Source organism: Salvelinus alpinus, chromosome 25 (genome assembly GCF_045679555.1).
Source record: "Salvelinus alpinus chromosome 25, SLU_Salpinus.1, whole genome shotgun sequence".
NCBI lineage: Eukaryota > Metazoa > Chordata > Actinopteri > Salmoniformes > Salmonidae > Salvelinus > Salvelinus alpinus.
The window spans coordinates 18,077,109-18,091,397 of NC_092110.1; the positions used below are offsets into that span (position 1 = coordinate 18,077,109).

General features: G+C 43.0%; 2 protein-coding genes across 4 annotated transcripts in view; both read right to left on the reverse strand.

Annotated features, from left to right (window-relative positions):
• Window positions 1-11,122, reverse strand: part of LOC139553514 (fibroblast growth factor receptor-like 1) — a 48,956-nt gene extending 37,834 nt beyond the window's left edge. The window contains exons 1-2 of the mRNA XM_071365929.1: window positions 10,586-11,122; window positions 9,750-9,846 (exon numbers count right to left, since the gene is read on the reverse strand). Of these exons, the coding sequence (XP_071222030.1) occupies window positions 9,750-9,813 (64 nt within the window). The 5' untranslated portion in view covers window positions 9,814-9,846; window positions 10,586-11,122. The remainder of the gene's footprint in view (window positions 1-9,749; window positions 9,847-10,585) is intronic.
• An 864-nt stretch (window positions 11,123-11,986) lies between these two features.
• The window catches only part of zfyve28 (zinc finger, FYVE domain containing 28), a 56,489-nt gene continuing 54,186 nt past the window's right edge, over window positions 11,987-14,289 (reverse strand). For all 3 annotated transcript variants that reach the window (XM_071365936.1, XM_071365935.1, XM_071365938.1), the window contains one exon: window positions 11,987-14,212. In XM_071365936.1, the coding sequence (XP_071222037.1) occupies window positions 14,081-14,212 (132 nt within the window). In that variant the 3' untranslated portion in view covers window positions 11,987-14,080. The remainder of the gene's footprint in view (window positions 14,213-14,289) is intronic.

Consider the following 14,289-nt stretch of genomic DNA (forward strand, 5'->3'; position numbering starts at 1 on the left):
GGGGACAGCGATAGGGTAAAAGTGGGAGGACAGAGGGAGAGAAGGTGCTCTGACAGCAGTTGGGCAGCGGAGGGTAAAGAATGCTGTCTTTTCTTACCACCTCAGACGTCCTGCCCAACAACTTCACCTCGTCTGGTAGTCAATACCTTTTTTTTCTCCTCTCGCCTTTCCAATCAATAGATAAGAGCAGGGTAAGACCAGACGAGACCAGGGGGGACAATGAGGCTTTCTTTGGCACCATCTGATGTGGGCTGAATAGCCATGGCTACAGTGGTGGGAATGGCAAGAGAGTAAGAGCTATTGGGTGACATGAGACCATGGAGAGAAAGCGCAAAAGAGAGAAAGAGGGAGGCAGTGAACAAGAGGGATGGAGAAAGAATGAGATGCTCCTGCCAATCTATGTTTTCAATGTTAATTAATTGAAATATAACTGCTGCCACTTCAAAGCAGAGAGGAAGCTGGTTTTGACAGTGATTACGACAAACACCAGTGGATCTGCCTCCGCTTCCTCTCCTAATGGCCCCATGCAGAACAATGGGCTCCTGCAGGCTCCATCAAATGAACAGGAAGAAAGGCAGAAATTACTCATAAAGTGTCATAAAGCTTCTGGAAACGTCTCCATCACGCGGTCTACCCCTAACAGCCCCTACTGTGGAGCCTTTGAACTCTGAGCTGCTATATTTCATTAGGCTTGAATTCCTTCTACCAGCCTCAGCTCCTGCTGAGGGGTGTGTGCATGTATGCTGGAGTCTGTGCTGCAACAACCACAGGACCAAGAACATCATAATCGCATATCCACTTTGTCATCCTCTCTGAGTGACTGTAGAAATTCATGAGAACCATGTATCAATACAAATAATTGGTGCTATATAGCTTTTAACTGGTTAATTTGAAAAAGCATGCGTTGAGTGCCGGAACAAATTGAAATGCCAACCCCTTTGCACATTACCATACGTTGCTGTTGTACTGAAGATCTGTAATGTAACATAGAGCACATTTGTTCATGGACATTGGTTTGCTGCTCCTCTCGAGTGTGTGTAAAGTCCTCGTCTTTCATGCAGCCTTATCTCAGTCCATTAGGCCACGGCATGGTGCACACACAGGAGCAGAGAGTGTGCTTAGGGGCACTAATCAGGAGAGAGGGAAGGAGGGAGCGGAAGGGAGGGGGATAAGGGCAAGAGATGGGTAAAGATAGGAAGAGAATGGAGGGCAGTGATATATAGGGTCACAGAGGGGGAGTTAAATAGGGAGAGAGAGAAAGTTAGAAAGAGAGGAGTAGGGTGAAGGTTAAAGCAAGAGAGAGGTTGATTTAGAGAGTGGCAGAGAGCAGAGGCAAATATGACAGTGAGGCCTCCTTTAACACACAGCTTGTAGGGACTCGGTAGAGGAGATTTGGAGGGAGTGAAGGGGATTAGGAGGGTCCAGGCGGCAGTAACCAGGAATCTCAACAATCTCACACCCAGCTTCCCGCACCCTACCCTGATCTGGGCTCAGCCTGGACTGGTCTGGGCATATGACACAACAAAACCTAAAAACCTTTTCTCTCTCTCTGCTCTTGCTTGTATGGGGGGACAGTAGAGGGAATATGTGCACCTGTTTCTTGCTATCCTTATCATACGATTGGAGAAAAGCGAAGCACATACAGTAGAATGAATGTGGACACGCACACAGGTTTGGAGGCAATATAGAGCCATTCATTTGCACGTCAGTCTGTCTACTTCACATACTGTACCACAGTGGGTTAAAGATTAAACCACTCACTAGATTAGGGTTTAACTAATACTCCTTCCTCCTCAGAAATCAGTCTGCCTGCTCTCTTCCCTTCGCTAGCTACAGGGTCTGTATTCTCTGGTGCTTCATGGGCCCTGACAGTCAACAGTGAGGGTGTCTCCATCTGTGTACTCTACCACTCCTTGCACCCCCCTCCTCCTCCTCTCCTGCATTCCAACGTGGATCTCAAGCATGGCCAACACTATTTAATCTGCAGTCAACTGATTGGGCCTCTTGGTTAGGTCATAGTCCTCTCCTGCTTTATCATCAAGTCAACTTCCCGAGAGCTATATAGAGATAAAGATCTGTATACATGCCTCTGTGCTTCTCTAACTACTAGAAGACTACAAGTTCACTGACCACTAAGCATTAGGCCTGTCTAGTAAACAAGACATGCTGACAACAGCAGCACCAGCAGTGTGTATCTGAGTCTGTATCTGAGGTCAGAGGGGGCCCAGAGAGGATCTGTGTGTGGTGACCCATACTGTACCCTGTCTCTGTCGGTATGCCCCTCCATTACCCATACTGTACCCTGTCTCTGTCGGTATGCCCCTCCATTACCCATACTGTACCCTGTCTCTGTCGGTATGCCCCTCCATTACCCATACTGTACCCTGTCTCTGTCGGTATGCCCCTCCATTACCCATACTGTACCCTGTCTCTGTCGGTATGCCCCTCCATTACCCATACTGTACCCTGTCTCTGTCGGTATGCCCCTCCATTACCCATACTGTACCCTGTCTCTGTCGGTATGCCCCTCCATTACCCATACTGTACCCTGTCTCTGTCGGTATGCCCCTCCATTACCCATACTGTACCCTGTCTCTGTCGGTATGCCCCTCCATTACCCATACTGTACCCTGTCTCTGTCGGTATGCCCCTCCATTACTCATACTGTACCCTGTCTCTGTCGGTATGCCCCTCCATTACCCATACTGTACCCTGTCTCTGTCTGTGTGCCCCTGTCTGTGTGCCCCTCCATTAGCTGGCCCAGCAGGAACCCTACACCACTGTTACTGTACGCTCTGAGCATCACCAAATCCTCCACATGACACACTAATGCGTTTTACACCAGCGCCTTTGTCAACCAGACCTTTTCACAGAGAGAGCCAATGACAGAATGAGATGTAGCAGCCATGCCTGGGTAGAAAGAGACGAGACAGAGGGAGATGGTGAAGGGGAGAGAGACAGACAGAGGGGGTGGGGGTGTTGGCAAAGCTCCTACTGACAGCTATGGGGCCTCTTGACAATTCAGGAATATTGTCTGAAATCAATCTGTCATTGTGGAGTTGCTGTGCCTGTCATTACCAGGAGGTACCCGGCCTTTCACAGTGACAGTGTTCCCCGCTTTACCGGTTCACCTTACAAGTCCGACCACAAAGGTCACTCCGCTCTATACATCTCTGTTTGTCTGTATGTCTCTATCTCTCTCTTTAGTCCTTCATTCACCAACCTCACACATGGAGTCACACGGTCCCTTTACCAAAGTGACCTGCAGACATACATTTGCAAAGTGAACGTGCTACACAAAACAGTAGCTATCTTAGATATACTGTACTGACGGACACAGAAAACACACACCAGCACAACAAAGTCAGCTATAGGTACATTTAAGAATGGAAGGAATCCTCCAAAACATCCTTGAATCTCCATGTGTATGCTAGTCCCCCTTCCCCCACCCAAGTGCATCCTGGCCCAAAGCTGGAGCCCAAACTCACATCCCTGTGCATGAGGAAATCAAATCAGTTTCACTACATGGTGCAGAAATTCCAGTCTGGGACAGCAATAGCCCAACTATAAAATATGACAGATCATACTTTCAGCTTCTGAACCATTTTTACTCTTCTGTCCCCAGCCTCCTTAAGTCTTCAAGTTAAAAGTGGGGAATGGTTTTCTTTGTAAACCATTCATCTATGGGTCTGTGGATCCCTTGTGTATATAAAGTTCACGGGGAAAAAAGTTCCTTACTTTTGGATCCTGAAAGTGATTGACATTGAAAATAAAGAATGTCAACCCAATTACAGTAGTAGGGTGATCTTTGGCATTGTTTCAAATTCCACTCCCACAGTCTCCACCATCAGAACTCAATTTCTGACATAATACAACAACATTCCCCAATTCCCAAAGGCTATCCTAAACAATGCCTATTCCGTTTGACAGAAATAGTGCATACAGAATAGAACTTACAAATTCTATAAAACAATTCCCAAAGAAAAATAGTGAGAATTCTGAGTGAAAAGGCAGAAAGTCATGTGGGGTCTCATTGATGCCGATCGCAAAGGGGGATGTTGATCAGAGCGGTGGGTTATGGTGGAGGCTGTGGAGGCCTTATTCAGCCCTCGTTATCCCAGCTATCCCTTGGCTATGCTTTCTTCAGACCCAGCCAGGCATCGCTGTTGCCACCATAACTTTCAATCAACCTTTTAACTGCAGAACAAAAAGCATTGAAGGGGAGGCAGGGGAGAGGTTGGAGGGAAGGAGTCAGTACTGCTGGTGATTTCCAATGACTACCTCAGAGAGGAGAGAAACATTTGCAATGGATATGCCAGTGATTTGAAGTTCTGATAACTGATGATAGGAGAAAATAAAACATCAACTAAAGACGATTGTGGCAAGTTCAACATACAAGAGTACAAGATGAGCAAGATACTGTTTAAAACATACCCTTATTCTATCATGGAGCGCCATGTGTACTTTACTTGTCTAAAGAAAGGGAGAAAGGAAATGGGCATGGAAAGGGGGAAAGAGAGGGAGGGAGACCCAAGGCCTCATCATAAATCTACACGCTAACATCTACAGGAAAACAAGACTGACCGTCTCCTGTTGAGGGGTGAGAGGAGTGGGCTTCAGATTCTCAACGTCTCGTTTGTTAAGTGACTGAGAGAACAGCTGTGAAACACGGAGGGGAGTGGGGGCTCTCGGCTGCTCTCCGCTGCTCGAAAGAAAAGAGAAAATATAAGGGAGAGGAGAGAGCTGTGGAAGAGGAGGGGAGGGGGCCAGAGAGGCTGAAAAAGAAGAGGTTGCGCAAGATAAACATTTCCCACTGCGTAGCTGAAATGTTATTGTAAGGTCACTTGTAAGGGTCCAACAGTGCGGCCCCTAACACCCACCTCCACGCTCCGTCCCAACGACTACGGCCCATCTTAAATAAAGGTGAAATAAAGGTGAAATAAAAAAATAAAAATAAAAAATCTCTCTGTCCAAGAGTGTAACACAGCAGCCCTGTGCTCCAGAGCTACAGGGAAATATGCAGCTGGAGCTTGGACCTCTTATTGTTTGTTATAGTGACACTATGACATTACATAACAGCTTGGAGACAGGTGGGTGCAGGATTTAAAGGTGCAATATGCAGAAATCGCTCTGCCATTTCTTGGATGATAAAATTCTAATAGTTTGTCTAATTTCAGTTTATGTAACAAAAAAAAGAAATATATTTTCCAATACCAAAAACCAAAACTTTAAAACGGGAGGCATAGAAATAGTGCACATAGAACAAATCGACCACTTCATAGACTTGCATTCAATGAGAATGACAGATCTATAACTCACATATCTATGTGAATTTGGTCAGGTTGCCCAAAAAGTTACATACTGCAGCTTTGAGATATATCCCTCAATAGTTTGAATATTTATTGTTCATCTCAAACAATCAAATCAAAAACACATGCAGGTGATTACCATTTGAATGATGACACGTCAACCAGACCAGCTCTCTGGCCCATTGTAAAGGATTCTATGAGATCCTTGTGGGTTAAGTAGGGCACCATGAATCCATGTGTCTGTCTATCACCCCATTTACTCAGAGGGGACAGAGTGTGTGGCTTAAAGACACTGCCACCCGGAGCCAAGCGGCAAAACAAACTCATGATCGCTGTAGGTCTACATAGACAAATCCTCATGACTGGCAGATTATAAACAATCCTATTCACACTTCATTCTCCCCCTTTCCATACAGCTGAGCATGACAACAGTGAATGGGAGCAGACAATGTGTAAATAGTTGAGATTCCATCAGAATGCTAATTAGAGTGCCCATTAGGCTCAGTCAAAGCTGGCAGTGTTGCTCACACAGATTATGGCCCACTAAAGTAAACAACAATTGACCTCCATTATGGCTACTTATCACAGCTTCCCTCATCACCATGTACAGCCCTCTCCTCTCTTTGGGGTGAAGTCTAACACCTTCCTCTTCCAGGTCCCTTCCTAGACTTCCTCTCCCTTCCATAGATTTGCCAGGAGCTGCAGTGTGTGACGGTAGTAATGATAGATGCAGCTGTATTTGTTATCATAGTAAACGTAGACGTATTAGTAGCAGTGGTATGATGTATTAGTACCTACTAGTGGTGGAACTTTTGGAGAGGGAATAAGTGTTGCTGTATCTGGTAACTCATACTTCTAGGGTTTCTAAATTGGCTTCTGCTCCTTGGGTATCTCATTATCATGACTTCTCACAGAGCAATTGCCCCATGCTTAATAAAACACACACATACGTATACACACACACTTCTACACAAAACCCTGAGTGTAGTTCCCTCTCATAACTCTTCCTCACGCACCTCTAAATCGCAGCCCCTCAGTAAAACAATTCCCTGGTTTGCAGTATACGTACACACTAATAGACGGCAAATCACCACAGTCTACAGGGATGTAGAGTGTTTAAAATTAATTACTGCTGCCATGTCCAAACGGGGGGACTAGTGCATATAATAATCCACCCATTGTTCTCTGCAAATGGACCCAGGCTCAGTAAAGAGGGGCTATTGGTGAGCTGAGAGAGGGTGGGTGGGAGTAAAGGTCAGCTCCATGCCTTGTTTTAACGACAGCACATTAACTTAATTCACTTCCTCTGGCTTTACACTGGTAATAAACGGGAGGAAATGCAGAGAGAAGGACTGGGAGGGAGAGAAGGGAGACATGTGTAAGGGGGATGGCGAGAGAGCAGTGGTTGTTGTTTGGTCATAAATTGGCTTGGGGAAGCGTCGCAGTCCGCAGAGTTCAGAGGTGGCATGTCAATCGGTCGGACTGCACTGAGTTGTGTGTGTCTGTGGGTGTTGGTGGATTTATGATGAATCCATTCTTTTTCAGTGCTGGTACTTCATTGGCGAATCTGATAGTATGATAACACTGATTTTGTTGTAATTTCTAAATCAAGTGTCTTCAGAGGGGACTACTCTGAATGGCAAAGATTTTACAGTACTGCCTAGACCTCCCCCTCTCTCTCTTTCATTCTCTCACCTCTGTCCACTCTCCCTCTGTTTCTCCAGCTGGGCTCATGTGCCAGAACACCACAGTGTCATTATCTTCTGACTATTTGGGCCATATTTTAAAAATAAGAGGACTTTGGAGTATTTGTTTACTGGGAAACTAGCCTCATTACGGAAATCTGTCTGGGAGCCAAATGCCCTTGTGATTTTAAATGCCCATGGCATACAATTTATCTCATAGTACCTTCTTGTTATAAAACCATGATGTAACTCGCCTATAAAATGTATATATTCCAAAACAGTTACAGAGCAGTTTGTATGCTCTAAATTTATCCAGATGGCTCAGGAGGTGTAGATGAGTAAACATTTGTCTGAAGTTAAAAATGTTCATGTCAAGCTAATATGCTGCCTGTGACATGTCGATACAGTATACTGCCTCAAAAATCACAGGCCTCTCCTACAAACAAAGTACACACTCTGTGTGGATGTCACTGCAATTCTGTTTCCAAAAAGAGACTGGTAATCATTTCAGAGTGTGTGTGTGTGTGTGTGTGTGTGTTGGTAAGTACTAGGGACACCTTGTATCCTCTCATTCTCACCAAGGATACAGAACACACAGCAGGTCCATATGTCCCGGCTGCTGCATTCCACAGTTACTATACCACAGTGGTCCCCAGTCCTGTCACCACATTAGAAGCTCTGCCGGGACACATCACGGAGCACCTCCTACAGCTGCTGGGGGGAATACGAGGGGGGAGGGGTTGTCCAATGGGGTTCAAGGAATCAGTCCTGAGCAAGTTTCATGAATCAGAGCACAAGGGAGAACTGGTCCTGGCTTGCATAGTGAGATAAATGATCAGACTGACAGCAGCAGGCTCATTATCACTCTGTTCTTTAAATTGGACTTAACCCAAGTTTAAAATGTAAAAGTACAGAAGATGATCATATAACGACCAGAAGAAACCACTAAACACTTCCAATATGTTATTTTGAATTCACACGTAACTCAAAGGATTATCTCCTGCATAATTTCATTTGCATTTGTCAATGATGTTATCATAGCCTGTTAACTTTTACAGGGCACAGTTTTACAGCCACGACAGTCTCTACTCCTCTACAAAACCACGTGTCTGTAACCAAAACCTTTATTTTACAGGATATCAAACGGTGAAGTTGTTACTCTGGGATCACATTGTGTCATACCTGGGAGCTTGCTGCCACATCATTCCCTCTAAGGGATTATACTATGGGCTCTTTTCTATCAACTTCTGGAGACTTCATTTCACCCTGCAGTCCTGTATACCTGACAATTAAAACCATCCTATAAAAGCCAAATAAATGATTTAACTTAACAAAATTACATATTAAAACTTGGCCACTTAAAACTGGGCATATGATGTCAGAGAGGCGCATTACTAAATATTTTTTGGGGGACTGTTCGCCAACAGTAAATATTTGTATCTGTTCTGGACCTATCTAAAATCACTTTCAGATAGAAAGTATGAAAAACAGACTACATATTCCTATTTTTTTCTGTGATAAAATCAGTGCAGGACACCGTGCATACAGATTAGGATGTCTCGTTTTTCTCTCTGCAGTCTGTTTCCCCTGTTGGTTTTCTCCTTCCTTTGACATCTGTAAACAGATATAATTGCCTGTCTAATCTTATTTAGCCTTCACGTCTTGTTTACTTTTGCTTTAGCCATGTCGTGAAGGCTTGTCTGTCCTGCTGTGAATAAGGCATTGTCTGCAGGCCCACAGATGTAATCTGCCCACATCCAAACCACCTAGCGGCCCTCACCGGCCCCCACCTGCCCCGTATTGCAATGCCCTGTTAGCCACATGCATGTAGTACTTTTGAGACGCCACTTCCATTTGCTGCCATTCTAAGTTTAACAATGAGGAGAGAGGCGTAGAATAGGATGTCTGGTTTCCCACTGCGAGAGGCTGTAGAATACACTAAAAGTTTATGTGAAAGTTTCAAAGCTGTCAAATTGAAAAGGTGACGTTCAAGCTCTACTGAGCTGGTCTGGACATATTCAGCCGTTGATGACAGGTGATATTGTGGAAACCGTACGCATAATTATACTATGGGTTCTGCATTTGTCTGACATCCTCAATCAATGCAGGCAGTTGTCTGACCCTGAATCAAAGCAATAACACACTACACTGGTCATGGTCGTACACACACGCACACACATAGAGACGTGATGCTGAGAAAGTACGGTCCCTGGACCTGGACCGGGAGAGCTGGACTCTTACACTGACTTGTGTTCTTTCACCCTGGGAAGCTGATGGATGTGTTTGTTTGGCTTAACAGTGGCGAATGTACACACAGTCACACAAACATGGCCATGACTGAAAAGATCACACACGGGGGGGGGGGGGGGGGGTAAGGGTTGGCTTTCTCTCTACTTCCCCACTGTTGATTTTGGGTTCTGTTTAGAGTTTTTCCTACTTTTCCTCCTCTCTTACTTCTCAGTGTGAAGAAGTTAGAGCCAACTGAGATTTTCTTCATGTAAACAAAAAGCAACAGCATCAACCTAACTTAGATGAACCAATTTATCTGCTAATATTTCACTAAAACGATTGGACACTACTGTGTAGGCAAGAAAGCAAGAATGAAACCCACTGGGCAGCGGCGTCAATTCAACATCTATTCCACGTTGGTTCAACGGAATTTCATTGAAATGTGGAAACAATGTTGATTTAACCAGTGTGTGCCCAGTGTGAAGTTACGTTAAGGAAAAAAATATCCTAAAGATGTATTACTCACCCCTTGCACAGTCAGACAACAGAACGGACTCAAAGATGAGCAGCATGATCTTGAGGACTCCCATCCTGACTGAAGACAACTTAATGTTCCCCCAACTCTAAAAGACATATGGTAAAAAAAAAATCAGGCCTTCCAGATTCTGTAACTGCACACTGCAGAACTCGCATCCACCCCCAGGGAAAAGCAGTTTGCCTCATTAGATGATATGGAAAATCTACAGTAAATGCTCTGCTTTGAATTTCCATATGTCCTTCAAGTCAAACACACAGTTGTGTCAAGGCCATAGTGGAACTGAAATGCATGGGGATTTCTCTTATAAATTAAAATGCATAGAGGAGATACACACATTTCTAAAAAAAAAAAAAAGAAATCATAGGATTGATCGATAAAATAACATATCTAGCCTGTGTTAGTATATTTATCTATTATTTTCAATAAATATCTGTGGTCAATATGGTGCAAACTCATTTAAGTAGTGCTGCTCTCACAGATTGCCCCCTCTGATAAATGAATATACAAATATACAACAAAAATGTATATTTATCTGAAACACAGCTGTATTATATTGTATAATTGTCACCATTTGCATTCATGAATTACTGTATAACATGTTACCATAGTCCATACATAGCCTATCTAAAAATTCCACATCATGTAAAATTAAATTGTAATTATTCATATAACTGTAAGCAATCAATTGTTAATAATACGTAGCCATTCATGTCTTAAATTGAAATATATATATTTCTATGAACTATTGCGAACAATATAATCGTATGAACAAGGTCATATGCAGTGCATATTATGCACAACAATGTTAACTCTGAATTACATACCTGACGTTTACAGTAAATTAACCTCGTATCAGCCTCTTCATTAAAAACGGGCAACCCATTCTCATAGAAGTCTGCACGGTCTCCATTATTTATTAGTGGCCGATTTCATCGACCGCTCTCGAACACAACTATAATGATCGCTGACTGCCTGTAGATCGGTCTATGGAATGGAAAAGCTCAAATCAGTCGAAGCATACCATCAAATGCGTCCATTAATCACAGATGGGTATCCATTTAAATGTTGCATAAACTTCGACAAATTGGAAAAAAATAGGTAGTTTTTAAAGTCTGTTTCCAACTGGTGTTTTTTAAAGTCTGTATCCAACTGGTGTGTACAGTGGACTCTACTTCACATCCACTACAATAATTACGGAGTGCAGAGATAGTTGCCATCCCAGTTCTCAACTTTTGACCAATCACATACAAGGGCTGGATAAATCTATCAAAATGAACTCTTTCTTTCTCACGATCATAATCCAATCGCCTAGATCACACGAGTAATTTATAAAAAATGGTATATGCCTCAATTTAAATTGCCGAGGGTCACCCCTGTAACAGATCTAGGATAAGTTTCATACTCGAATCCTGACCTTGACCATCACGAGAAAACAATACAATACCTATTTTAGATCGCTATTTAAAAAAGCAACTTTAATCCTACCCCCAGAAGAACAAACAGACAGGAGACCCACCATACCAGTCATAGTGAGTCTAACAAGATCCACATATCTTTTCAGCAATGCTTAATCACATCCCCTGAAGAATAATTGGAAACATTTAATTGTTAGGGGTGTTACGTTAATGTACTATGGATAACAGAGCTACATGTATCAGTCAGATAGCAGCCAATGCTGCATCAAATGAATAGGTGCTGCCACCCAGTGGGACTGGGATGTAATCTCACCTGAGAACGTGACAAGAGGCAGGGAAGCGTTTGCCTGGCTACAAATCCACATCGCTCTGGCCAAATGGCGTTTATAGGGTGTGCACTAGTTTCCACAAACATATATCACAGAAATTCGTGAAACAAAAAGTAACTTTTTTGGTTTTAATGTAATGTTAGGCATACGGTTAGCAGTGTGGTTAAGATTAAATGTGAGATTAGGTTTAAGAATAGAAATGATAGAAATAGGCGGAGTTTATGACTTTGTGGCTGTGGTAACTAGTGACGAACCGTTTGTAGTGATCGATAGAGCAGCTGAAATACATTCAGGGTCTTCAGGCAAGGGAAGCGTGCTCCAATGACATTACATCCCTTTGGATCAAGTTGTGTGTGATTGATGCTGTGCACACCAGAGTCAAGACCATATCAATGACGAGTTGACAAATGTCCCAACTGCCTGAGAGAATGAGATGAACATGAATGGATAGTAGTAACACAGAAATTAGGATAAACACTTATTCAAAGGAAAAAGTCATTTAATTTTAATTTACATGACATTTAAAACTAAATAACATTGTCAGTTTTCCCAAATGTTTCACATGGCTCTTATTACTGAAATATGCTAGCCTTTACAAAATAACAAGCTCTGAAGTAATAGGATACGCAGTCCTTGAATTACTGCACCATACTGAAAAAGTAGTAATAGATTTATAGATTTACAATTTCATTTTGCTTATAAAACAATTACATAATCTTAAGGTCTTTAAATTTTCCTCAATACAAATAAACCGTGTAGAAGTATAAAGCGATCTAGACAAGATAAGGCCTGAGAATTAGCTTATAAATCAGGGAAGATTTGATATAACTGGTTCGGCCTTGAAGTGTAGAAGGCACTTCAACAACATGGTTGTTTGAGCCAGTTATGTCAGATTGACCATTCCTCTATCCACATCAACTCAAACTCATTCTCCATTGTAACCTAGATGGTGAAGCTTCCCCTCCACATCAGAAATGACTAGAGGGAGCAGGCAGAAATCATGATGTAAGAGTAGAGGAAGTGGTTATCTACTGGGAATAGTAGTACTTTGTGCAGAGAGGTATGGGGATAATGTATAACCAGGTAGGGATGAACAAAACAGTCTAGTTTAAATTTAACTTACTATCTGTAACATATTCTAACTGATTTCCCTACAGATCACATATGTTTCTGCAACAGCAGCAGCAGCTGGCATGTAACTTAGATCATGAAAATGTACATCCATGCTTAGTGTAGTAGTAGAGGTTCGTCTCGGTTTTGGTGAATCCTGTCTAGAAAAGTGTGCTATCAGTGTGACCACTGGGAGAGTTGAAATATACTTAAGATAAATGTGTTTGGCAACAACATACACAGAGGGAAAAACTATATTGCACAATCAGGAGGAAACAAAGCTGCCTTGACCAACTGATGGGAGACAGGCATCATAAACCTCTAAATAGTGGTGATATGCACTCCATGATTCTAACACTCACATAATATAGATACTGTGTGTGGTAGGAGGTTAAAGTTTCTCTCCACCAGAGGGCATTAAATGCATGAGAGAGTGACTGATGTGACCATGTCAATCTCAGAGGTTGAGGAGTAGCATGTTAAAGATGGGATGGGAATGAGATCAAACATTTAAAAAAAAACATTGTATGTTGTGACTGTAAAAGCAATGGGCACAGCCCACATTGTTATAAAAGGCCAGCTAATCTGTGTCCTTTGAGACACAGTCGATAAAATAAAAATCCCATATGAAATTATATCACAAATTATATTGCCGTTAAAAACATTGCCAAACAAGCCACATATACATAAAATCTATATTTTTTTGTTGCTTCGCTATTAGATAGCCTGATGAGGATTGCTTTCCCCTCCTCATCCTCACAGCATCAGGAATTACATGACAAACTAAAATTAAAACCTCTAGAGCCATTGCGGCCAAACAAGCGAGATCAGTTGTGCGGAGATCATCATCACTATCAACATAATTATCCTTATTTACATGTTTATTATGACTTCCATTCTTTAAAGTAAATCGGAGCCCTGTCAGAGCTCTGGCACAAGTGTGGGAAGCCCGCTAAAGCATAGGACATGATGTCAGAAGGCCTTTGTTATACACAAGCAATAAAACAGAAAAGGCTTTCTCTCCCTCTTCAACTGCAAACATTCCCAGAAGCTGTTCCTAAAGCACTGGACCGGTCCAGAGTAGCCTGTTCAAAACCCTATTTCCAGTTGTTTCTTAATCTGCCTCTATTAGGCAGGCAGGCATTAGTGAGTTAGGAGGAGGACGGCATAGGATTAGGCCCTTTGGTTCCCTTTCAGGCAGCAGCAGCATCTCAAAAACAACAGAAAGGATCTAATCATAGTTTATGCGCCTCCACATCCGACCTCGTTCCATCTCTCTGTCCTCTCATCCATGTCCTCCTTATTCCAAAGCCTTGCCTTGCTGTGCAGTGTGATGAAGATGATCGATAAGGTTGCTCTGTGTAGTTGGGGATGTACTTTGAATATAGCCTCATATCCCCTGGATTTGCTCCTGTAGATGCAGCGAGGTGGTGGGGGGGGGGGGGGGGGGTTTGTACAGCAGGGGTCAGATGCCAGTCTTGTCGCTGTAGAACGGTGTGACGTGGAACATGTAGCAGTGTGTACACACTCTAACGGACTTCACCTGGCCGTACCGCGGTAACGGGGCTGAGTGGGAGGAGCAGCGAGAGCAGAAGATCTAAAAAGACACAGAGCAAACAAGGTACATTTGATTGTTTTCATTTATTTTATGTAGTACAGACAATTCTAAAGGGA